General features: G+C 42.3%; 2 protein-coding genes across 2 annotated transcripts; both read right to left on the bottom strand.

Annotated features, from left to right (window-relative positions):
- Positions 1–5,521: 5,521 nt before the first annotated feature.
- On the bottom strand, positions 5,522–6,133 carry LOC6574885 (drosulfakinins). The gene has a single exon (XM_002000877.4). It carries the CDS (start codon positions 6,092–6,094, stop codon positions 5,666–5,668), a length of 429 nt encoding a protein of 142 aa, XP_002000913.1. The 5' UTR covers positions 6,095–6,133; the 3' UTR covers positions 5,522–5,665.
- A 3,872-nt stretch (positions 6,134–10,005) lies between these two features.
- LOC6574884 lies at positions 10,006–21,729 on the bottom strand. Its single transcript, XM_002000876.3, has 2 exons — positions 20,079–21,729; positions 10,006–11,980 (listed from the first exon to the last, which is right to left on the bottom strand). The coding sequence occupies exons 1-2, from the start codon at positions 20,872–20,874 to the stop codon at positions 10,758–10,760; spliced, it is 2,019 nt and encodes a 672-aa protein (XP_002000912.1). The 5' UTR covers positions 20,875–21,729; the 3' UTR covers positions 10,006–10,757.
- Between the last annotated feature and the right edge of the window lie 1,644 nt (positions 21,730–23,373).

The raw sequence follows: 23,373 nt of genomic DNA, 5'->3' as shown, positions 1-23,373 counted from the left end.
TGCTTGAAATAATCTGTAAATAATAAACTTCTCACATTGCTATCATCGTTAGCTTTTATATAATCAGTTCTGCCGACTTTCAACTGAAATTATAGCACAATTAGGCTTTTGTATGAAAGACTAGATTTGGTAAGTGCTGCTAGTTCCAGCAATCATGCTTCTTATCATGATCTGACTTTCTTTTGACATAGAGCCCAAGTAGCTGCCGTTGTTAAAATTTGGGTTGACTTCGAGCTGCGAGCCGCGAGCTTCGGGCATTGCATCACGAAAAGTGCTCCACAACAATTGTCACATTGTGCTGTGCGTTACGGCATGTCTCTATTACTTCTTCTGCTTCTTCACGTCTGCTTCCTGCCCCCTCTCGGGCTGTGTGTCTTCTTCATTTTTAACACGTTTCCACTATTTAACAATAACAATACAAAACAACATTCGTGCAAGTCAAGCGCCGTCGCCACGGAGTTGGGCATATTAAGAAAAATTAACTTCGCGTAGTTTTTTAGTTTGAATACAATTTACGAAAATGATTTTACAATGTTTATAAAAGTAAAAATAAACTATTCACTTTATAGATAGTAAAAAAGTGCGATTCAAAGGTTACCGCACAGTGACACATAATGGCATTGTTAACTAAATAGGTTTTACTTAGCCAAACGTGTCTATAGACAATGTTGGTCACATCTATTAGGATATTCATTTGAGTCAAGTGAAGTGTAAACTGGTTTGTGAAGTGAGTGAGTATATATAAAGCCATATGTGGAGCATAAGAGGAAACAACCTAGGGAAAGGCTAGTTTATTTATAAATCAGTTTCAACTAGCTCTACACACCTAACTAAAAAGAGAATCCTCAAACGAAATTTAAATATCAGGCACCTTTGTAGACAGAGTTATGTATATACATATACTTATATGTACCCTCTTTTTTAAGTCCAACCATAAAAAGCACTAAACGTCGGCAGTTGATATATTTGCCAATTTGAAAAATTTGGAGTAGACTCTGTGAAACATAGCTGTACCTAGGCTGCGGCTCATACTCATAGTTTAAAGACTTTGTTAGGTTTGGCGAACAATGCGCCCATAAGGTGAGCATTACGGCGTAGATAATGAAATCCAACATAGAAATTGCTCAAAAAAGCGTGACGCGTGCCGTTGCTGATGAACTCTGCGCCATAAATTGCCAAGAGCCAGCACACTTGCATACCGCACAGCCATATGTATGTATGTACGTGGTATACATACATATGTACGTATTACAACCTTAGCGGTATTTGCTAGACGCAACAAAAATTCTTATGGAAATTCAACATGTTTTATTGCTTATAATTGCCTGTTGAAAAGAGATTTTCGTTAATTCTGCTTCTTCTTTATTATTTCGTTCGCCTGGTAAATTTTCAGGCAATTTTCATCTTCTTTCTTCTGGGTGCTAAAGCGACTTTCATTTATTTCGGTCAGCCGAGTTCAAATGGCGCGTGCTTTGTGGGTCAGTGGTGTTCCACACACACACACACACACACACACACACATACACATACAAGCAAAGAACGAGAGGAGGTGGCACTCGCCTCTTGCTGAAAAATTATATAGATGTTGGAGTGCTCATTGACACCATCAGATTGTTGAATTTAAATGCTAACTGTTCTCTTATTGTTCGTCTCTCAGTGCCGTTCCGTTGTCGGCAGCCAACTTTGCTGTTAGATACAATCATATCTCAAGTGCGGACTGTGGATCGTTTAACACAATTCAGGGAAAGTTCTGCGCCCGCTCAAAATAATTGAATAATTAATAACTCACATGAGTCATGTGAAAACTGTTGTCGAAAGAGATAAATTTATGGATTTATGAGATGTGAAAAGATTCTCGAATTGCAGAAGTTGGCATTAGTCAGTCGATATGTATGATATATGTATATGACTTTGTCTAGTAGGTCGAGGACAGCTGCTTGTGATTATGAAAAGGAATCCTTAGTGACTGCCATAATAGTTAATGCAGGCATTTGTAATAGAGTGGGCATAACAGTTAGCCAATTAATGGCAGGCCATCGTGCAGGCACATGTTTGATTAGCACATTCAAACAGTTAAGTAGCAAGTAGCTTGATCAAAATACAGTTAAGTAGCAGTAAAGTGGTGATTGGAAATGTCTCGACGTGCCAGCAAAACTCGTAATTGTATATCTATAGCTTCTCCGCTTACGAGCGAGCCAGCGTGCGTCTGTATTGATGCGTTCTGGCAGCCCCGCCGGCAAGGAGTTATGGCTCTGACCCACCTTTAGAACTGGATGCGATGGCAACCAGTTGCAGTTGCAGTTGCGCAGCTGCCGCAAACGGCGCATCGATGCTCCAGTTTCTCAACCACAGACCTGTCACGCAGCCGCCGAGAGGAGAAAATCGGAAAATAATTGCATGAAAACTCTAGATCCCTGCTCGAAAGAAGCGCGAACAGCAAATGCGGCCAATGAACAGGCGAAGGGGGGCAGCCACAGAGGCTAGGAGTAAAGCTGAAGCTGAAGCTGATGCTGAACGAGTTCAGCAGGAAAAATGGCTTTGTCGATCTTGATACAATTGAATGTAGGCAACATAAGAGATCCCGCTAATCGAATGATTGTATTTAAGTCTGCATTAAATGCGGCACTTACTTCTGGTACCAAATACAGGCACAAGTACAGTTAACAAGCGCTGCAATTGGTAAGAGTCTTGTCGTTAATGATAATGGCTAATGACTAATGGCTAATTAAATGAACTGAGGTAAGAATAATTGCAAAGACTAGCAATTCTTTCTGCACAGAATGCGCGATTGACTTCAAGTGCGATTGGCATCAAATTAAACAATTTTATTATATAATAAATACAATTAAATATATGAATTTCAATTTGATTGTTATACAATATATTTGCAATAATAAATTAGGATAATTTATTTGAATGCCTTTTCTTCAAGACTGACAATAGCATAATATTTATATATACTACTGTAGAATATATGAACAACTACATTTCTGAATATTTAATATGTTCAAGCTTCTTTTGGCATGGTTGAAAGCTCAAGAATGATATATATTTACCGCAACTAGGCGTATGTGTAATATTATTTGAGAACTTTAAGTACAGAAAATTAAATTAATTAAAAACTTTTCTAGAGTTGAAACATTTAATACAAAATTTGTGAATTAAATGAATGAATGAAATAATTTGACAATTAAATATATTTATATATTTATATTGCCAATTATATTTATTAATTGCCAATTACCTGGCTGGTTATATGTGCAATATTTAAATTGAAATTTCTTTTTCTCGAAATTTCTTCTGATAAAATATCATGTTGACTTACTTAATTATCATTGTAATTCCCACATAGGCTGTCAATATCCATCTTCAGTGCTCAAGTTCATGAACAATTATGCATTTATTGAATTTCGTCAAACACGATTTTGTAGTCTAGTTAAGGTTCTTCTTGAATACACACTGATCTTGCTGAGCAGAGCAGACTCTCAACTCGGTTAGCTCTTTGGGCAAACGAAATTGGCTGCCATGGAAACTGCAACCGAAACAGCAACCGAAGCGCGTGAAGCCAATAACGAGACTAACAGCTCGAGTGCAATTCGGTTGAGTTGAGTCCAGAGCACCGTCCAGAGACGGCCAAAGCGCCAGCTCCATGTCAAGTTTTCAGACTCGGTCGTGGCTTCGGGTTATGTGCAGACTGCTCGTAATCTCGTCACGCATTTGCCCAGTCGCTGGAGGCGCTCAACTGACGCTTGGCGGCTGTTAGCGCCAGCTGATGCGGATTAGCCAAATCTTATGTCGGCGTCGACAGCGGTAAGCCCATAATTAAGACACAAATAGCCCGCATTTAAATATTTAATGTCAACACTTGCAGATATTTGGATTTCAGTTTGAGTTCCTGCAGCGACACCTATGCCCATTGCTGTTCCCTTCCTTTTCCTACTTGGAGTCCATACCTGTCCGGACCTGTCTGCCTTGACCAACGATCTCGATCAACGCAGTCGCAGCCAAAAAGTGGTTAAACCTGCGTGGGTATTGCCCCAAATTTTCTTGTGTGCTCATTTGGGCTCGTCCCAGTCAGTGTACGAGTATTTGACCAATATTTGAGTGAACCGTTAGACAGACGCGCTTGGAGCTCAAGGCGGCCTGGTCATATTAATATATGCCTGGCCCGGACTAGCTAACTTCATCAATACAAACGGCCACCTGAATGAAAACAGGTTCTGCACGCGCTCTCGCACTCGCACTCGGCTCGAAATGGGTCAATCTTTAAGAATGCTGCTGTCAGAATCTTTGGCGGCTGCAGTTCCAAGCGAGTGACGGTCTTTGATGTTGCAGTCCCAGCTCCTGGTTGGCTCTTTGTTTCGTTCTTTCGTTTTGCCGTTCCAGGGAATTGTGTCAGTCGACCAAGGCGGCAGCATGGAATACTTTATTGGGAGGATGAGCAAACAAGAAGAACTCTCGGCAAGCAGATTTCGTATACAGGTCTGCCTTGTTTCTAATTGGGTCAGCACCTTATTCATTTGAATAACTCCATTAATTTGGTCTAATTTCTTTTGATTGCAAATTGGGATACTCTTCTAAGGCTTTGAATCTAAAAATACTTTACCTTATTCAAATTTAATGAAAATTTTCTTGTTTCTACAAAATCTATAAAATGCTTTTAATTATACGTATAAATAAGATATGTATAAATAAAACGATATATATTTAAAACAAAAGAGAAGCTTGCTGTCCAATAGACTACAAACTACAATATTGTGACAATTCCAATGGCAGCTATAAAACTGTCTGCTTTGTTGATTGTTTAATTGATAACATACAACTTTTGGCCCATGGCAGTGACATTAAAACTGTGCTCTTGAAAATATGTATAAATACAGACAGGAAGCGTATGTTTTAATGAATCGGTTATACGTGACTCTGCATATATTTCCAATTTTTCTAAGTTTTCACGGGCACTGATAACGATTGGAGGCATGCGACAAAGCAAACATTTATACATATGTACATACATATGTAGGCTGTCGGTTAAGAACTGGCTGTTACGAATATATATATATGCAGACTGCAGCTTTCTCTCAATGGGTGGTTGGATGACATAATGTTGCATTATTTTGTACTTACACTAACTCAACGATAGAAATACAACGTTTGTACAATATTATATATATAGTAGAAAAAATCATAAGTTGATAAGATTCAAATAATCAATTGCGTGTTCTGTGACATAGTGTAGCAGACAGCTTCTGAGTGCTAACAGAATCTCAAGCAGTGCGTAACTGCTTTGCCAACTGTGCAGAAAACCACATTCGATGGCATTTTCAATGCAGCCTAAACATATGTTACACTTTAAATAAGTTTTGTGATGCAAGCGGATAAAATATATGGAGTGTGACACATGTAAATGGCATAGGGTGCACATGATTAAGAGTCTGAATTTAAACTAATGCCTACTTTCCTGCGCAAGGAATAAAAATATTAAACTTTTTCACCTCAAAATTAATAAAAATAAAAAAATTGATAAATTTACTCCTTTATGGAATGCTGAATCTCTTTATTAACTTGAATTGTTTTTAAGCCATTGTTATGTTAGCAGTGGTTAGCATGAGTTTGTACTATTTACAAAAGCCTATCACTCCCCTATCCCCGCATCCGTGCATAGTTTTTATCGTCCGAATCGCATGTGGCCGTAGTCATCAAACTGCTCATCGTTGCCCCGCTTGCCAAACCTCATGTGGCCGTAGTCGTCGAATCTCTTTGGTCGCTCAGCCTCCTCGTTGTTCACCAGCAGCTCCAGTTCGATGGGAATTTTGGAGTGAGAGATAGGAAAAAACCTTGGCCCGTAGCCAATGGATCTTTGGTTGCGCCTGTTGTTGTGGCCAAAGTGCGTACGAGCAGTGCCAGCTCCATTGACGTTGAGCGTGTCGCTGTCCGACTCCAACTTGGGTTCCATATTGCGCCTCTGCTGCTCCTCCTTGAGCGAGTCCAGGCTCTCAGCGTGCGAGGGAGAGGGCAGGCTCAGTAGCAAGTAGACTGCGAGCACAACCAGGATGAGCGCACCCGAACAGCGCCCGGGACTCTTGTAGGGCAACATCTTTACAATTGTCCTGTCGCTGACTCAATGCCAATTCCCAGCCAGGCACATTGGCTTTTATAGCCAACTCTCTCTCTCTGGAGTCCTTCGGAGCAATATTTCTACTATTTAATATTCCGCGGCTACTCGCAACGCCCTAAGTGAAGCCGCTACTTCATCATTTGACAGCTGATTGACGTGATTGAATAAAGAGAGCAAATCCTACGCTACCTGAAATATTATTGAATTTTAATGCAGTTAGATGGCTCAAGAAGAAGAAGAGAGTGAATTGAAGGAAAACATTATTTTAGCCTGGTGAATAGATAATGCTCAGATGAGGCACAGAACAACGTATTCAAAGAGAAGTTAAAAAATTATAAAACTTTTATATAATACATAGTTTTATATAATTTATTTATTCATTTAATACATTCTCTAAAGCATAACTAAAACTAAAACTACTATGACTACACTTATTAAGCATGTGACCTTAGAGACAACGTAAATAGGAAATTGAGAGATTAAATAAACATTTATTATGTTTTATTGACCCTAAATTGAAGTTGCATTTTGTCAAGAATTTAGTGAGCCAAGGTGAACACATCCATCCCTCATTTCATTCAAGAATCGACCTCTTAACTCTCAACAGACATTAATAAATACAAATATAAATATAAAATCAAATTTCAAGGGCCAGCGATGCAGACGATTTTCGAACAGATCAATTACAAAGTTGTTGAAGGTGTGTGACACGACTGCTCGCCCCTTTTTTGGTGGGTTCATTGATGACAGGTTTAATTAAATGTGTGCCGACTGAGCCTGAACCAGCCAGCCGTAGAGCTCTGCAGAGAGAGAGAGAGAGAGGAAGAGAGGGAGAGAGAGAGACGATGGCGTGTCAAGTGCCTACTCCCTCCGATTGACCGCATTGAGCCGTTTGGCTCTGCATTTGTGTTTGTGTTAAAAGAATGCCATTTGCTGACCGGATTGTCCGCATTCCAAAGATTCAATCGAATGGTAGACACACACCAATACACACACACACACACACACACACATACTAGTATATAGTGGTACATAAAAGACCAAATTAACAGCTATAGAGAAAAGTATCTACGAGTTTATCAATAAACAAACCGCAATCCATAGCCGCAGTCGCAGCCCAATGCAACGGTTTGTAGACTTGGACAAACACACACACTACACACACATCTATAAATACATACACAGTCCACAACCAGTCTCAGAGAGTGCAAAAAAATAACACAAGACACAAATAAAATGTGAGCATAACAAAAGCCTGTGGCAAGAGACGCGCATTAGAAACAAGACAAAATCCACAAGACAAAACTTTGTGAGCCACACAGCCGGCTCATCTTGGACACCGCTGTCCACTGGCCACTGTCCACATCGGTGGTGGTGCTCTGTGGTGCTGTGGTGCTGTTGTGACGGCCACAGCGCCAACGACAACTTCTTGCTGCTTGCAGGTGTTTCGAGGTCTCGATTGCTGTTCACGCAATTCAGCGGAGCGGCTCTGCGGATCGGGTTTATGCGCTCTTGTCACCTAAACACCTATGTATATATATGTATATCTATATCTATATATGTATGTATGTATATGCATATCATTAAAAAGTATGTGTGCTTCTTAGACAACTTCGGTTGATGTAATATGAAATCGTATATATGCAGCCAAATGAGCTTTATCTGTTCGCTGGCGTACTAAGTTGATTAGCTCTTTCTTCACCTCTAGCCAAATAGCCCGCCCTATCGCATCTGCTTTTTGTGGTCTGCCAGTTTTTAGCTTAGCATTCTGTGTTCTGTACGTGAGATACATAAAGCGAATTCATCCGCCTGATATGACTTGGTTAGCAGCACAATCAGTTTAGTTAGCATCACCTGCATTTACAATTAGATAAATGGGAAAATGGGTTTCCTGTGGCAGGCTGCGCCATCCATTTCCCCTAATTTATGGTGGCCCTCGGGTGGGCCGGCCATAATCGAGATGCATTGGAGACAGCTTATGGTGTGGCATGTGCGCTCAGCGATTTGCCTGCTTGACCAGCTGCCCAAGTCGGCGTTGGTATTCCAGTAAAACTGGAAATGGAAAACATTTTCTTGCCGCATTTTCTCGTTGCATAAACGTGGAATTTCCATAAAGCTAACGACGCGACGGCTGTGCCGCTGACACACACACACAGATACACACAGCCGCCGGCCAGCCCGAGGGATGCCCTGTCCTCCCGGCGAGCGGCTCCGTCTGCGCTTTTAATTGAAAATCTCTTACGCAATGCGAGGGGCAGACATATAACTCCTGAAAGCAGAAAATATAAAACCGAAAACAGCAAACTGAAAACTGGAACTGCCAATTTTGATTTATACGTTAAACGGCTGGAAAAATATATGCTTCGCGCCTGGCGGCAATTAGGTAATACGCGCATAAAAGTAAATGGCTATTGGTGCAGGTAATACGGGCCATAGAGCCCAGCCCAGCTCAATTATTGTGGCCAAAATAAAAGATATATAATGTATAAACGAGGACACTGATGCAATTCGCTTTTGGCCTTTTGTGTGCTTATAAATGCTTGGGAATTAACCTGTTCACCTGCAGCACCGCATCTGCCTGCCTCTCTGTATGTGTATGTGCGTGTGTGTATCCGTATCGGCATCTGTGTTCGTATCTTGTATCTCTTAATATACAGCTCACACATGCTGCCCCCCTTGCCAAGTGGAAGTTAAAGTTGAGCTTGAATTGCGATGATCTTTGCTTTCGGCATTATAAGTAAGTAGCGTCGACTCAAAAACTGGAAGTGAAATCGGAATTGGATTCGCTTGCGGCTCCATCCCTCTCTCACTCTCTCTCACTCTGCTTCTCTTCTCTTGCTCTGCCTCTGTTTCTCTGTTTCTCTGCCGAAATTCTCAACAGTGTCGAACGATTTCATCACTCAAAATTCGAATATGCACATAAAGTATGCTCGCTGCAACTTTCGCTTGTTTTACTTGAGTCGATTGTTAACAAAATATTCGAACAATTTGTGTTTGAACATTAGTGTTTGACACGAGGCCCTCCCAAGCCCCAGCCCGTGCCTCGGCCTCTGGCATGCCATATGCAAATATGAAATCTGCAGTCAGCGACATGCCAAGAATTTGCATGCAAATTCCATTGTGTGACAGCCCATATGCATTGCCTAGACTCTAGCCATACAAATATGTATATATTATAGATCTAAGCATAGGCTGAAGTAATATTCTGTATTTCTGCTGGTGGGTGTCTGACTTCACCCACATACACTGCTCAAAATGCAGGCAATATATGTATATACTTTTACTGAAATGCAAACTAATTTTATTTGCTCTAGTTATAGCTATAGGAAATATATTATTTCGACCAGATATACACACATATGTACTGCATGCGACAGAGAGACTAGTTTGACCTTGAGTTTTTAAGAATGTTTTCAATATTCAGGGACATGCACTTGACTCGAAATATCCAAAAAAATAAATGATACGATTTCTATTTAAGCTTTACTGTATATAATTATACAGTTCATAAGTAAGTAGTCTTAAATCAGCAGAAATTTATTAGATTTACATAAATATTTTTCGCAGTGTATGGCGGCTGTCTCTAGGCTTCACTCACGGCATTTTGTGGTTCCCCCTCTACAAGAACACCCGCTGTGCCAATCAGTTAAACTGACTGACTGATATATGCATATACCTATACACATACACACACATATGCCTATACTTATACATACATATGCATCTATGTATGCAAATAGCTGATATTTATTCATGTTGTGCTCCACGCATGCTAATTGATTGAGTCGAAGGTGTGCAGCCATAGTCGAATTTGATAAAAATAGAACTTGGCTTATAGTGGAAATCGAGTTTGGGCCAGCTCTCCATCGATGTACGAAATAAAAGAAGCGTTTCTTTAACATTTTATTATATTTATTGTACACATATATCTATATATTTTTGTCTGTATTTATGATTAGGCATATCTATTACATCTGCGCTTTAACATGCTAATATGGACAGATTGAAAAAACAGTATTATAAGTAGGTATATATATTTATATATGCATGTGTGTATGTGTCCGTGTCTGTGTCTGTGTATGTGTCTATAGCTAAGTGTAAACGCTTTCAACTAGCTCGTTCGTGAAGATATTTTACATTTGTGCTCGCAAATCTCGGAAACAGAAGTTTTTCTTCAGCTCTCAAGTGTGATTTATTTATTATTATATTATTCTACATTATGTATTATAACCGGTTATTTGTTGTCTTTGCTTTCATCGGAAAGGTTTCTCAATAAATGTTTTTTTCTCTCTTTTCTTGTTTTAGTTTTCATTATATTTATATATATATATATACTTAAAGTATAAACCTAGTAAGGCACACATATTCATTGTTGATAATTGATTTTGATTGCGATATCGTAAACGATATTCGCTTCGAAATTTGGTTACCCAATCCTATCTGAAGTCTATTGCTGCAGTACAGCTTGGTCGCTCTTTTGTTTAACTGTTGATTCGATTCCATTTCTAAGTTGACCAGCATCGCTAAAATGTTGTGTAACTCTATATATGTATATATATGATCGTACGTATATATATATGTATATATATATATATGTAGTACTTCTAGTCCTTGTCGGGTGTAGACTGCCTGGCTTGGCTGCTTATCTGCGCGGCTTGCCGAAGCTACTTGCGGGGCCCAGTGGGCCGTATATCGCATGCGGCTGATGTGGATGAGCGTGTGGATGCGCTGGACCCGCTGCTCCGTTCGTCATGGCAGACTGCTTGCGCTGCAGCGTGGCCGGACCGGGGGCCACTTGGCGGCGCTCGCCGTCGCTGAGGTCCAGGCCGGCCACCATTTGGGCAATCTCGCGCTCCTTCTTCATGTCCGGTGGATTGAACTGTAGGCTGGCCAGCGAGCCGTGGCTGCGACTGCGATGCTCCTGGCGTATGGAGTAGCTAAAGGCACGCTCGTTCAGGTGACCCTTGCGGCGATAGATGCCCGTGCCGCCTGGCGACGGCGATTCGGCGCCCGAGTTGCCCGAGTCATCCAGGCCGTTGCCCATGGAGGCGGCCATCTTGCGGCTGGACATGCTCAAGGGACGCGGCTCGCCGATCATTGACTGCGCAATCGGCGGCGGCGGCACCCCGCCCATTGCCTGCTGGTAGGCGTAGATGGGCGGCACAATGGGCATGCCTACGGGCATGCCGACGCCGCCGTTCTTCTTATCCTTCTTCTTCTTTTTGCTGGTGGAGCGCGACGGCTGCAGCGTCGCATACTGCTGCGGCAGCATCATGGGTATCTGCAGCGGCGGTAGGCCGGCCATATGCTGTGCATGCTGCATCTGCATCATGTGCTGCGCATGCGCCTGTGCCTGTGCATGCGCATGTGCATGTGCATGCGCGTGATGCGGCGGCGGACCGGGCGGAAAGCCGCGATGACTAATTGTGTGATATTGGCGCGCAGCGTGCGGCCCGGAGATGGGGCCATAGATGACGCTGGCAGAGCCGGGACCTGGTCCCGGTCCGGCATGCACTTGTGTGCGATGCATCGCCGTCGCCGGATGCATGGGCTTTGGTCTGATCAGTGTGCCCGACAAGCTCTGGCTGCCGCTCGACTTCGAGGACTTCTTCTCGCGCTTCGTCTTGCGCTCCTCCTTGACTGGCGGCGGTGGCACATCGATGGGCGTGCTGATCTGACGAGCGCGCAGCGGCCTGCCCAGCGTGGACGTGTTGCCGGCATACAGCTCATAGGGACTCTCCGCGGCGCCAATGCTGTCCAGCTGATCCTGTGAGCCGCTCCACACCTTGTGGTTCTCATCGCCATTGTACACAGATGCGTCGCCATCATCCACGGTGACGTTCAGGTCAGCGCTGCTACCATAAACTGCAATTGAGTGAAGAAGTTGAAGGAGTCTTAGTACGGTTGAATAATTAAATACTCCATCAAGTGTCTATGGGTTGCTCTAAAACTTAAGAGTTCATCGTGAGGAACTCAGAACAGACTTTTCTGATTGGTTGACCAAATTGCTGAGCTACTCTCAAAATAAGACACACATGCTAGGCAGAGAACTATAACTTCTTTCCATAGGTAATTTAGTATTATAAAACAAATGAATAAAAATTTTCTTCAACACATCAAAGATCAATTCTTAAAGAGTTTATCCACAATCAATTGCATAAAAGTTCACAAAAGATTGTGAATTAATTTCAAAATTAATGATTTGGGTAAGACGCAAAATAACAACTCTTAACTTACAATTTCTAAATAAATAATAAAAAAAAAAAAATAAATAAAAAAAGAAACAACTCCAAGCTAAGAACGAGTTTGGACGTATTTGATATCATGCAATCGACTGGGTGATCTGAATGCAGCTCTTGGGTTTCACTCGATAGCTGGTTGACCTTCGCGGCCAATGGATGCTGTCCAGCCAACTATTAATGTCCCAGAGGGGGCCACAGCTGGGCGGGGTCCGCACTTGTCTCACATTACGCGCCGAGTCGGGCAGTTGAGGCTAAAGCGCTGATTCACGCGCCAAGTGGCGAGCGCTGGGCTCGGGCAATGGCATTTCCATTAGCCAAAATGCTGGAAATTAGCCGAGCGCGTCTAATCCAAAAAACAAATTCAAATGAATATAGGCCAAGACCGTCAAGAGTCGATGGCAACGGCAACAGCAACAGCAACAGCCACGGCGGTCGCATTCAAATGAATCGATTGTGAGGCAATTGAATGCGCTTCGATTCGACTTTGACGACTCTTAAGTGTTCCCTTCGCACGTACTACGTACACGTGTATATGTGTGTGTGTGACTTGGTCAGTTAGGCAATGCGAATATGTTCGACAGTTACAGATATACTTATGTGTATCTATAAATATACTAGCCACACACACACACACACACACACACACACACATACATAGAAATTCGCGATGCCGTTACTATCGAGTTGAGCGTCGCCTTTTGTCGCAGCCGATGAAGGTTGGCGCGGTTCTGCAGCGCATTTGGGCCATGGCAGCAATCGCAGCACTGGCAACGGCAAACGGTTTTGTAATAAATAACGGTAATTTAATAACTTGAGCGCGGCGGCTACACACCTGCCGCCAGCCAGCGCTGCGCCCCCTTCGCCCTAGCTTCCTGCCACAAAAAAGCAAAAAACAAAAAACCAGCCCAGCCCCAGTCGCAGTCGCCGTCGCCGTCGCAGTCGCAGTCACCGCCCAATCCGGCAGACGACAATAAAGCGACGAGTCAGTTTTTCAGTATACTCTGCCAGCGAGCATTATCGACTACAAAATATGGGGATATACGAATATTTTCTATAACTTTGGATTATTATGAACAAGTTAAATATGTAGAGTGGAAGACTGTTTATAACTAATATGCATCCAAATATATTTAATAAAATTAGTATAACTCATACTAGAGTATGTAAATTTAAAATGCTCGAACTTAACCCGAGACTATCTGTGCCTTTAGTATAAATCTGTGTCAGCAATAAAAACTGAAATATTTATTAAACAAATTGTTTGCCTCAAACTCGGGTGTGCTTTGTTATGAAGAGTATTAGCAATTCGTGATCTCAATAATAACTGTTCTTTCTAGTTTTTATTCGTATATTCATTTGTTGTTAGTGTCTGCTTTTGTAGCTTCGCTTCTTAGCCATGCCATAATTTGGTTTGGTTCCTCCGCTCTTTCTTTTACTTTTTGCTATTCTGTTGTGGCTTTGCAGCTCTTTGGCTCTTTTGCTGCTTTGTCGTCGCTGCTGTTGTTGCTGCTGCTGCTGGCATGAGAAATCTCCGGTCGCGTTGGGGTCTATTGACCCCCGCCGAGACGCGGCCAACGTGCTCGACTGACTGACGTTGAAAATGAGAGCGAACTTTTTGGGCACTGTGTACGCCCTCCCGGGTAGCTCGCCGGCTAGTTGAAAAACTCTGCATAAAAATCGTATTGTTTGAGCGGAACAGGCTGCAGACATTGTGGGAAACGCTCCGTTTCAGTGGTTGTTTCTTAATTAGCAAGCTTTTCACATGCCCAAATGTCAAATGCATTATATCGCATATATACGAAATGTCCAAGAGGGCCCATTTCGCCAATTTTCACATAAATTCTGGCATTTGGCTCTGCCCCGTTTTGTATATGGATCCATATCTTGGCAACTTTCATTTCTGAGCTCGATATTCGAAAGTGAACTTAAGTGGTTTTTACTGAAATTATATTTCAGTTTCAGCGGGTCGCTCGCACTACATCTAAGACTTCATTTATCATTCTCCATACGAATTGAAAGTGTTGAAAATGTTCTTCTTAATTGTTTCGGGCAGCATTCAAAGCTGAAGTTTCCGTCACGATTCAAGGCAAAGGAATCCATAATTATTTCAACAGAGTCATATTGATAAATGGCTTATACAAATATAGGTGAATAAAAACTTTCACAGACTCCAAATATATCTAAGATCTGAGGCTAATCTGACTGGAACCATTTAAGAACTTCCTTATTATAATTATATATCAACGTGCCTGTGTTTGATCTGGTGAAATTTTGCTTTGATTTGGTGTTTAAGCAATCCATTTGAGGCTTTTACCTCGCCGCAGAGCATAATCTGCGTAAACGCTTTGCGGAAGTCAATCAAATTGCTGAGCAATGTATCAGCCGGGCCGGACCGAGCCATGCCGGGCAGCTGGCTAGTTAGTTGGCTTCGATTTGTAATGCTTGGCAAAAATGCAAAGCTGTAGCTGGTAATTACACTTCCAGTTGCAATTTACGCTAATTTCGAGTTTGGAGCGTGGAAGTTGATTTATAATTTTTAATTGTTTCGCATTTCGCTAGCTGCAATAATTACGTGAAATTGTTTTAAACAAGTCTAACCGAAGGCCCCCTCTTCTTTCTCATCCTCTCTCCCTCTCCCTCTCTCTCTCTCTCTCTCTCTCTCACTCTTTCCTTCTCTCTCTGCACTTATGTCATAAGCAATGTGCAGTGCTATCCACAGCGCACTCCATTCACGAAAAGTAAAATTAATACTCTCACTTAATGTGGCGAGTGGCCTCAGCGCATGCGTGCGTGAAAATTGTATTTCCACGTTGCGGCTGGGGCTTGGGCTGGGCTGGGCTGGACTGGAGCTGGAGCTGGAGCTGGTGAGTCATTGCAATGAGCTTCAATCGAAGGCAATTCATGCCACGAAATGAGAACTCCGCTTAAACACAATGTATCTTAAGTTGGCCAAAAAACAAACTGTTGGCATTTAAGCGCATTTGCCATTCAGCTAAAACATTCCGAGCGGAAAGGGGAGTACCAGAAGCCCAAATAGCGCCTTTGAATTTCAGTTTTGTTTTTGTTTCTGTTCGATGCCAAAATGGAGTCGCAATGTGGCTTGGAATTTGCTTGTTGCCTTTGCTTGCCATTTCGTTTTCCGCTGTACGCTGTCTGCTTCCCGCTGCCCGCTGCCTCTTGCCTCTTGCCTCTTGAGTCGAGCTCGTGCTGCAGCTGCACGGCCAGAGCTTCACTAGGTCGCGCTGCCAGAGCTGAGTGACTAATGGCACAGCGAAGCAGCACCTACAAGCCCATAGATTGTGAGTTATTCATATATGCTTGGGCGAAAATTGAAATGGATTGGGGTCTGGAGCCAAGTGTGTGTCGCCAGGCACATCCCACCAGATAAGACAATAAAGATTGAAGAGATTTTTTGACATTATTTTCCATGGAGAAATCTGTCAGCTGGCGTGAGTGCAATCACAGCAAACTCCACTGTGACTTGAGGAATAGCTGATACGATCTAGATATGAGTGAGTACACTGGAATAAATGGGGAGCTTATAAAATCTAGATTGAGATAAGTCAACTAATTAACAAATCATTTCCATGAGCAAAGACAATCTAAACAAAGACTAAGAAGAATGCATAGATAACTTGATAGAAACTCTATAGAAAGCGAAATATATTTTAGGACTTATTAATCCACTTTTAATTGATAAGCCTATAATAATATATTTCACAATAACTGTAATGACATTCAAGCGCATACTTTATAAGAGCTACTCATGAATATAATAACTTAATTACAAAAAATTTCGCTCAATTCAAATACAGCAGATTAAAGATAAATCAAAGAGATAGAGAGGGGGAGGCAGCAGAGGTAACAATCGGTATATAGAAAGAGAGATATAGCTGGCATGCAAAGTGGGTCAAACTCTGGAATTCGCTTTATTTTGCTCTCCTTTCTATGCTAGTCCAATCACTGCGAATAAAAAAAATCAAATTTGTGTAATCGAGCCATGCTTAAATGCAATTCAACATGGCAACAGCAAAGATTGACCACAACAACAACAACAACAACAAACTTTGAAAAAATGTTGCAAGTCAACGCGAAATGTTTGCCGAATGACTGCAACATGCAACAGAGCCAAGTCATTCAACTGCAACTGGATTTCGGTTAATGTGCCTGCCACTCGCTCCTCTCTTCCCCTTCCTCTCACTCTCTCTCTCTCTCTCTCGCTCTCTCTCTCTCTCTCTCTCTCTCTCTCTATCTGCCAAACTATCTATGGGTATATTTCACGCTCAATCTCAGGCCAGCTTCTTTGCATAATAATAATGCAACTGCAACAGCGATGCAGCAACAGCAACAACAACAACAACGGCAACTGCCACTTGTGATCGCTGCTCGTAATAGCAGCTTAAAATGTTGCACTGCCGCTCCTAGAGATGCCGCTCGTTGCAAGCGGAAGTCGAAACCTGTTGCCGCTTCTCTTGCCGCTGCGCCCACCACTGTTCGATATTTCAGTCATGGTCAAGTGGGCATCCTGTTATTGTTGCTGTTGCTGTTGCACGTCAATCAGCAACTAGTTTCCTATGTTGATATATAGTATATGTATATGTATATAGCTCTTTTTTGAAATATTTAAAAACTATATAACTTTTGCTGCTCAAAACTGATTTCCTAATAGAATTTCCATTAGCTGATTGCATCACGGCCAGCCAAAACGAGATATTTCCCTCGAGCGCTATGTAGGTCAAATTTTGGTTAACTGTGCCGTTGCCGAAACTGGAATCTGGTCGCCAACAATGTGCAACTTGTTTCGTTATGGTATGTCTTGGTTGTTCGTTGTCTGTCGCCGCTCGTTGCCATTTAAATGGTACCACAAAATGTGTGGACAAAGCCACCTGCAAATTGCTTGAATCAACATGCTAGAGGCGCGGCCAGCAATCGAAGGCTGCTCGCTGGTGGCTGGAGGCTGGAGGCTGGGGACGGAGGCGATGCCAAATTGTGGGCCACTTGGTTTATCAATGGAGCTGGAGTTAAACTGAGTTGGCCAACAATTGGCAGCTGAGGTCGCTGCATAAACTTGACTTAAACTGAGCAACAACAGCAGCAACAACAAATAGTTATAGCTCTCGCTTTAGCACACTTTCAAGCCATTAAAATGCAATTGAAATTAGTTGATTTAATTAAAAAATAAATGCGAGAGTGAGAGAAAAGCAATTAACTAGCTGCCAGAGATTCCTTTGCCAGATGCCACACAGCCTCAATTCGCATCGAGAGCAACAATGAGCGGCAGCAAGACCTTAATCTTGCAGTCGTCTACAAGCAAATTAACAATGTTAATTAATAGAAAATCTACACATGCACGTGTGTGTGTGTGTGTCAGATTTTATCATATCTAAATAAAGTTTCACTTGCTCACACGCTCAAAATTTAAGAATCCCCCCTTCCCCGCTCTTGCTCAGTTAGTCACGGGTCTGGCTCTACTTCCACTCGATTTCACACTTCCCAGCAAGCCCTCAAATATATATATACATATGTGAATAGCTACATATATGTGTGCGTGTGTCTTCCCACCACCAGCTGAAGCAAGAAAGTGGCTAGCAGGGCAATAACCAAGTCGACTGAAGACCAAGACCAAGTCAAAGCCAAGCGAATGGAAAACAGTCATAACAAAAATAAACCCTAACCCAAAATTTTCTCACGCGTTCATCTCAATTTATGTGCTCAGTGAGTACATAGAAACGTATAAATATATATATTTACGATCATGTGTGTAAGCCTTATCTATGTGTGTGTGCAACCCCCTCACGACCTCTACTTGAATCTGAAGTTTTGTGTTGGCGGCTCCGACGTCCGCTAATCTGCACGCGACCACAGTTCCTGCCCAGCTACTTTGTGAGTGTGTGTGAATGAGTATGTGAGTGAGTGTGCGAGTGAGTGTGTGAGTGAGTGTATTTTGCAATTGCACTTGGAAATGACAGCAACTGTGCTGACTGTGGCCGAGTGGAGTCTGTGAGAATGCCGCAGAAATAAAAATTATGCGCCTGCCTCACGGCATAAACTCTATTAATTAGCGTAGAGCATTAGGCGAGTCATTCCATTTGCATATTTAGTTTGAATGAGATGGCAAAAGATCGTGTAATTTCCTTTCTCGCAGCCACTCGTGGTATTTACAGCCAATGTGGGGCTAGAAAGTGCTTCGATTCGGATTCGGATTCGGTTTATTGGTCGCATTTCTATCTATTAACCATGTAGACTGCTCAGATTTGACCAGGGAGGAGTTTGCAGGTGGAAAGCAAAATGCGGCTAATTTGCATGGCTCGAGTAGAGATCGGCTCGAAATACATTTAACGTGGCAACGGCTGCTGCTGCTGCTGTTGCTGCTGCTGCTGCTGCTGCTTTCCTCAGGTCTAGCAATTTACATGCTAATTATCATAACTTTGCTATAGCCGAGACAACTTCAAACAACTTCAAAGGCAGTCGTTGACCAGGCCAACAACTGAAGGCAATGCCATAAAGCGGCGATTTCTGTGCCTCGACGAAATTTAAATAAGTGGAAAGTGTTTAAAACTCGGCAAGACAACGCTCTAGCGGCTGCCCGTAAGTGTTTCTCTGTTACCAGACACCGTCAGCAACATCGACTAAATGCTCAGGTCTGCCACTTGCCGAGCCCTCCATCAGTCATCAGTCATCAGTCGGTTCGACAGTCCGACAGTCTGGCACTCTGAGAAACGTGCATACGAACAAATTGTCAATAATAGAAGATAGAGAAGAAAACAAAAACAATAAAAACATTAAAATACCTGTACTGCACCCAAATACTTTCGACGCTGTGACAACATTTTCTATTTTTCAACAATGTCTGAGGCGTGTTTAAATGAATTTTTTTCTTTCTTGCTGTCTTTCTTTATTTTCTTTGCACATATTGTTAGACAGTAAGTGTATGTTTGTGAGTGTATGTGTATTTCAAGGTGAGGCTCATCTTTTGTGAATACTTTTATGATAAACGATTTACCTTCAATTTGATTGCTGTTTATATAAAATTAAGTTCTGTTTATTGATATTGCACAACAAGTAATTATATAAACAAATCAACAGGAACAAATATTATACTCTGCATATATATGAATATATCTCATTTATAGTCTTGACAAATTTAATTCGCAAGCTTATTCGCAATCAATACTTCCATAAGATTCAGTTGCAATGAAAACCTTGAAGAGTTTCAGTAAATTTGTGTAATATCTCTTTAGATCATATCAAATACAATTCTGTATAGACCTATAAAGTCCATATATATAGAGATGAACACATCTATCTCATTGAATACATAACATGTTTCATCAGCAATTTATTAGGCCCTCTGAAAGGGCATACAAAGCTGTCTCATATTAGCTACCTGATTGCTGAGATCATAGCCAAGATGGGAGACAAAGCAATTGGCGTTTTTTGTTTTTATTTATTGTTGCTTTTGTATCTCAGACTTTTCTAACGTTTCGTGCCGGTCACATGCAGCTAATTAGATGACATGCCAGCTATACTTAGCCAACTGTACCTATAGCGACTAGCTGTATCTGATGGCTGCTAAAGATGGGGCAAAATGTTCTCAAGGCGCTAGCTGACTGCAAAGCGCACTGGCGCTGGCGACAACTCGCGGAGGGGCGGGGCCAAACGAAAGACTTAGGCAACAAACTTGAGCGCTGCAGTTGAGTGGCATGCCATAATATACTTACAATTTTTGACTGATGTGTAGCCCTCGGCGGCGCTGCCTGTGCTGCCGCCATTCATGCCCAGGCCCGAGCCGTTGAGCACATGTCCGTTGGATGTGCGTCCCAGGCTGTTGAGCGTGGTGGTGCTGCCGGCACGCGATCTCCAGCCGCCCTGCCCGGCCAGATGATGGTGACCGTTGCCATGGCCATTGGTCAGGCCGACGCTGGTGAGGTCGCCATTCGATTTGCTGCCGGCGCCGCTCTTGAGCGTGCCGTAGACGCTGCTGCCGCCGCCGACAGTGCTGCCCGTCTCCAGCTGGCGAGCGTACGAGTTGTCAGCGTAGGCATGGAAACAGCATCTGACTAGAGCATTCGCGGCCGCCTCGCGCTTGCAAATGAAGACGTGGCACTCGAGCACCTTGATGCCGGTGGTGCGACGCAATATGGCTGCAAAGATGGGCGGGTGCTGGGCGCGCGGCATGCGTGCGAATGGGGAGTCCAGCGGCAGAAACTTTGGCTCCGGATTGGAATTGCCGCGCTCCGGTATCAGCACTTGGCGCACCGCGGCGCAGTAGTGCAGCGATTCGATGGGAAAGAAGCGGGTGATTTGCTTCAGATTCTCGTCCACATTCTCCAGCAGGATGCCATTCGACCAGACGCTCAGCCAGCTATCGATGCCCTTGGCGCCCACAGCGCCCTCTGACGGGTAGAGGCTGCGCAGCGGCTCCTGTATACCCTGCAGGCCGTCTTTGCTCTGGCGGGGCACGGCGCTGCCCAGATACAGCACGCGGCAGCGGCAAATGGGCGTGGAGTCGCCCATTGTCACAGCAGCAGAAGCAGAAGCAGCGACGATAACAAAACAAAATGTCTTACGTTATGCGCGTTCTTTACGTAGCGTAGACAACGTAGACAACGTAGGCGCGCACCGAGACCGAGCAATGTGGATTTTCTGGTTTTGCTTTATATGTATGTTAGCCACGTACCTACACACACAGGTATGCCTACCAGTGTGTGCGTGCTTGTGCGTGTGTGTGTGTGTTTGTGCTTTGTGGTGTATTCAAGTGTGGTTCTTAAGCCGTCGCGAGAGAATTTGTGCGCTTAGGTAAGCGGATATTTCTTACACAGCCAGTCGCATTCACTAACAAAGCACGCATACACATGCAACATCACACACACACACTCTCCCGACCATAATATCAGCGAAAAACACACGCGAACACTTCACAAAACTAGACGGGGTTTTTGTTGTTGTTGTTTGCTTTTTTTGTGTGTTGTTTTTTGTTTTAGAATTTTCGCTGGATTTTGTTTCACTTATTTAAATGAATTTCGAATCTCGTTTCACACAGAATCGTTTCGTTTCCGCCCCGAGATGATTCTCTTTGGCACTCACTCACGGACACTTCTCACACGTTCAATCAGGTTGAAAAAACAAATATGGCGTCATGGGATTCTGAGTTTTGCGGTTCCGTTTCGCACACTCCCTTGCGCCTACATAGACCTCTGCTATATAGGCTGTCGATAATGCAACTGAGTTTCAACTAAAAGTCGTTTACTTTCTGCTACAGCTGCCTCTTACAGCTCTGCCTCAGTGTTCGCTTGCTGTCTGCACTCAAAGAATTGCGGTCCGCTCGAGACTTGCGATCGCGACGGCGTCTCACAGTGGAATGAATTCCAGCAACGCGAGCGGCGGTCTACGTGGTCTTTTCTGTCTGCCTGTCTACGACTTAACGCTCTACGCTCTTCGCTCGCGCCCGTCTCAGGTAGAGAGTACCTGTTGCTCCCCACCAGCTGGAAGGTGCAGTGCGCAGGTAGGCAGGGCGCGAGCACTGTGGATTGCATTGCGAACTTAAGGTATGCCTCACTCGCTGTCTCTCTCTCTCTATCACACACACACACTCTCTTTCTCTCTGTGAGTTTTGCTCGCACTCTCAGCTGAATCGGTGAGCAACTATTTGCCGAGAATGATTTCTTTGTAGAGCTAGAGATTACCGGTTTTACAGCTTTGCAGTCAATAATACATAAGTCCATTTTTTGTTTGTCTCGCCAAGCGGACTCGATCAGCCGGCTGACTTCTTTGCAGATTAGAAACGTCTATAAATTAATGGGCATCGTTTAATATGCTGAATGGAGAAGTTAAAGCAATGCTTGCTATTTCAACCATTACGGCTTTGGCTGTAAAAAAATAAATATTTGATGAAGACTATATTGGATTAAGAAGATTTCTTTTGATTTATTAAGAGCGCATCTTCTTCTGAAAGTGTTTTTATTTACGATTTTTTTTCACGTTTTAATTTTATTTAACACATTTTAATTTTAATATATATTTTAATACATATTGCCTCAAAGGGATAAGCGTGTCAAAATATTACTATTTTTGAATTTAATTAAATAAAAAATTTAAATTGATATTATATTATAATATTAAAATTTAATTAATAGGAATATCATGTTGAGTCGCTTACAAATTATAGGGTAGCTTTGCCTCAACCAACTAACATCTCTTGTTGTGGTTTGTGTCTTCACTAAAAACACTCTGCGCAGTGTTTGTGTCTTTGATAGATCGCTTGACTTTTGTGAATTTCCAACACTATTTGCAGGCATAAATTTTAAATGGACTTTAGTGCTTGAATGTATTATTAAACATCATCAATAAAATTTTTAGATCCTACAATATATATACTTTTTTTTTATTTTACAGAAATTTGCTGCAGATTGACAAAAATGTGTCGAAATTTTAATTTCAATATAAATCTTTATACTGAGACAATCGAACAATACAGATTCAGGTACTTTCTTAAGGTCTGTGCACCGAAGATGCAGTCTTATCTTAGCCTTATCACAATTAAAGAAAGTATAATTTTGAGGGTTTTGTGAATGCTCTGCTTATCAATATGTAGTCTTGACCTAATTTTGGTATAGCATTAGTAAATACACATATTATTTATCACATATTATTTATTAATTAACAATGCAATAGAATTCTTATTTTACAAGCGAGTATTGCAATTATTTTATCAATCAATATGCCTTCGTATCGGCTATTCAATAATTAATTAAGTGCCTTACTCACGTGTAAAATATTAATTGTCAGTTAATTGTTTCAATGAACAGCTTTAATCTAGCTGGAAACTCTCAACTCCCATTTATGTATGTTTTTGTGCAAGGATTGGTAATTTTATTGTGGTTAGAATAGGGCTACGAGAATAAGTTTAATTTAAACAGATTAATAAAATGTATGTTCATTTAAGTACACACAATTCTATTTATTTATACATACATATGTATTTTATTATAGCCATGTATATAGTGTATCAGTCAG

The sequence above is a fragment of the Drosophila mojavensis genome, unplaced genomic scaffold (genome assembly GCF_018153725.1).
Source record: "Drosophila mojavensis isolate 15081-1352.22 unplaced genomic scaffold, ASM1815372v1 contig_231, whole genome shotgun sequence".
NCBI lineage: Eukaryota > Metazoa > Arthropoda > Insecta > Diptera > Drosophilidae > Drosophila > Drosophila mojavensis.
The sequence above is the reverse complement of the archived record's forward strand: the minus strand, read 5'-3'. Positions and strand labels throughout refer to the sequence as shown.

Excerpts from the sequence above, each read along its gene's own strand:
- LOC6574884 (XM_002000876.3), bottom strand. The coding sequence starts at position 20,874 with ATGGGCGACTCCACGCCCATTTGCCGCTGCCGCGTGCTGTATCTGGGC. Across the intron at positions 11,981-20,078 it reads CTACACATCAGTCAAAAATT|TTTATGGTAGCAGCGCTGAC; the intron begins GTAAGTATATTA and ends ACTCAATTGCAG.
- LOC6574885 (XM_002000877.4), bottom strand. The coding sequence starts at position 6,094 with ATGTTGCCCTACAAGAGTCCCGGGCGCTGTTCGGGTGCGCTCATCCTG.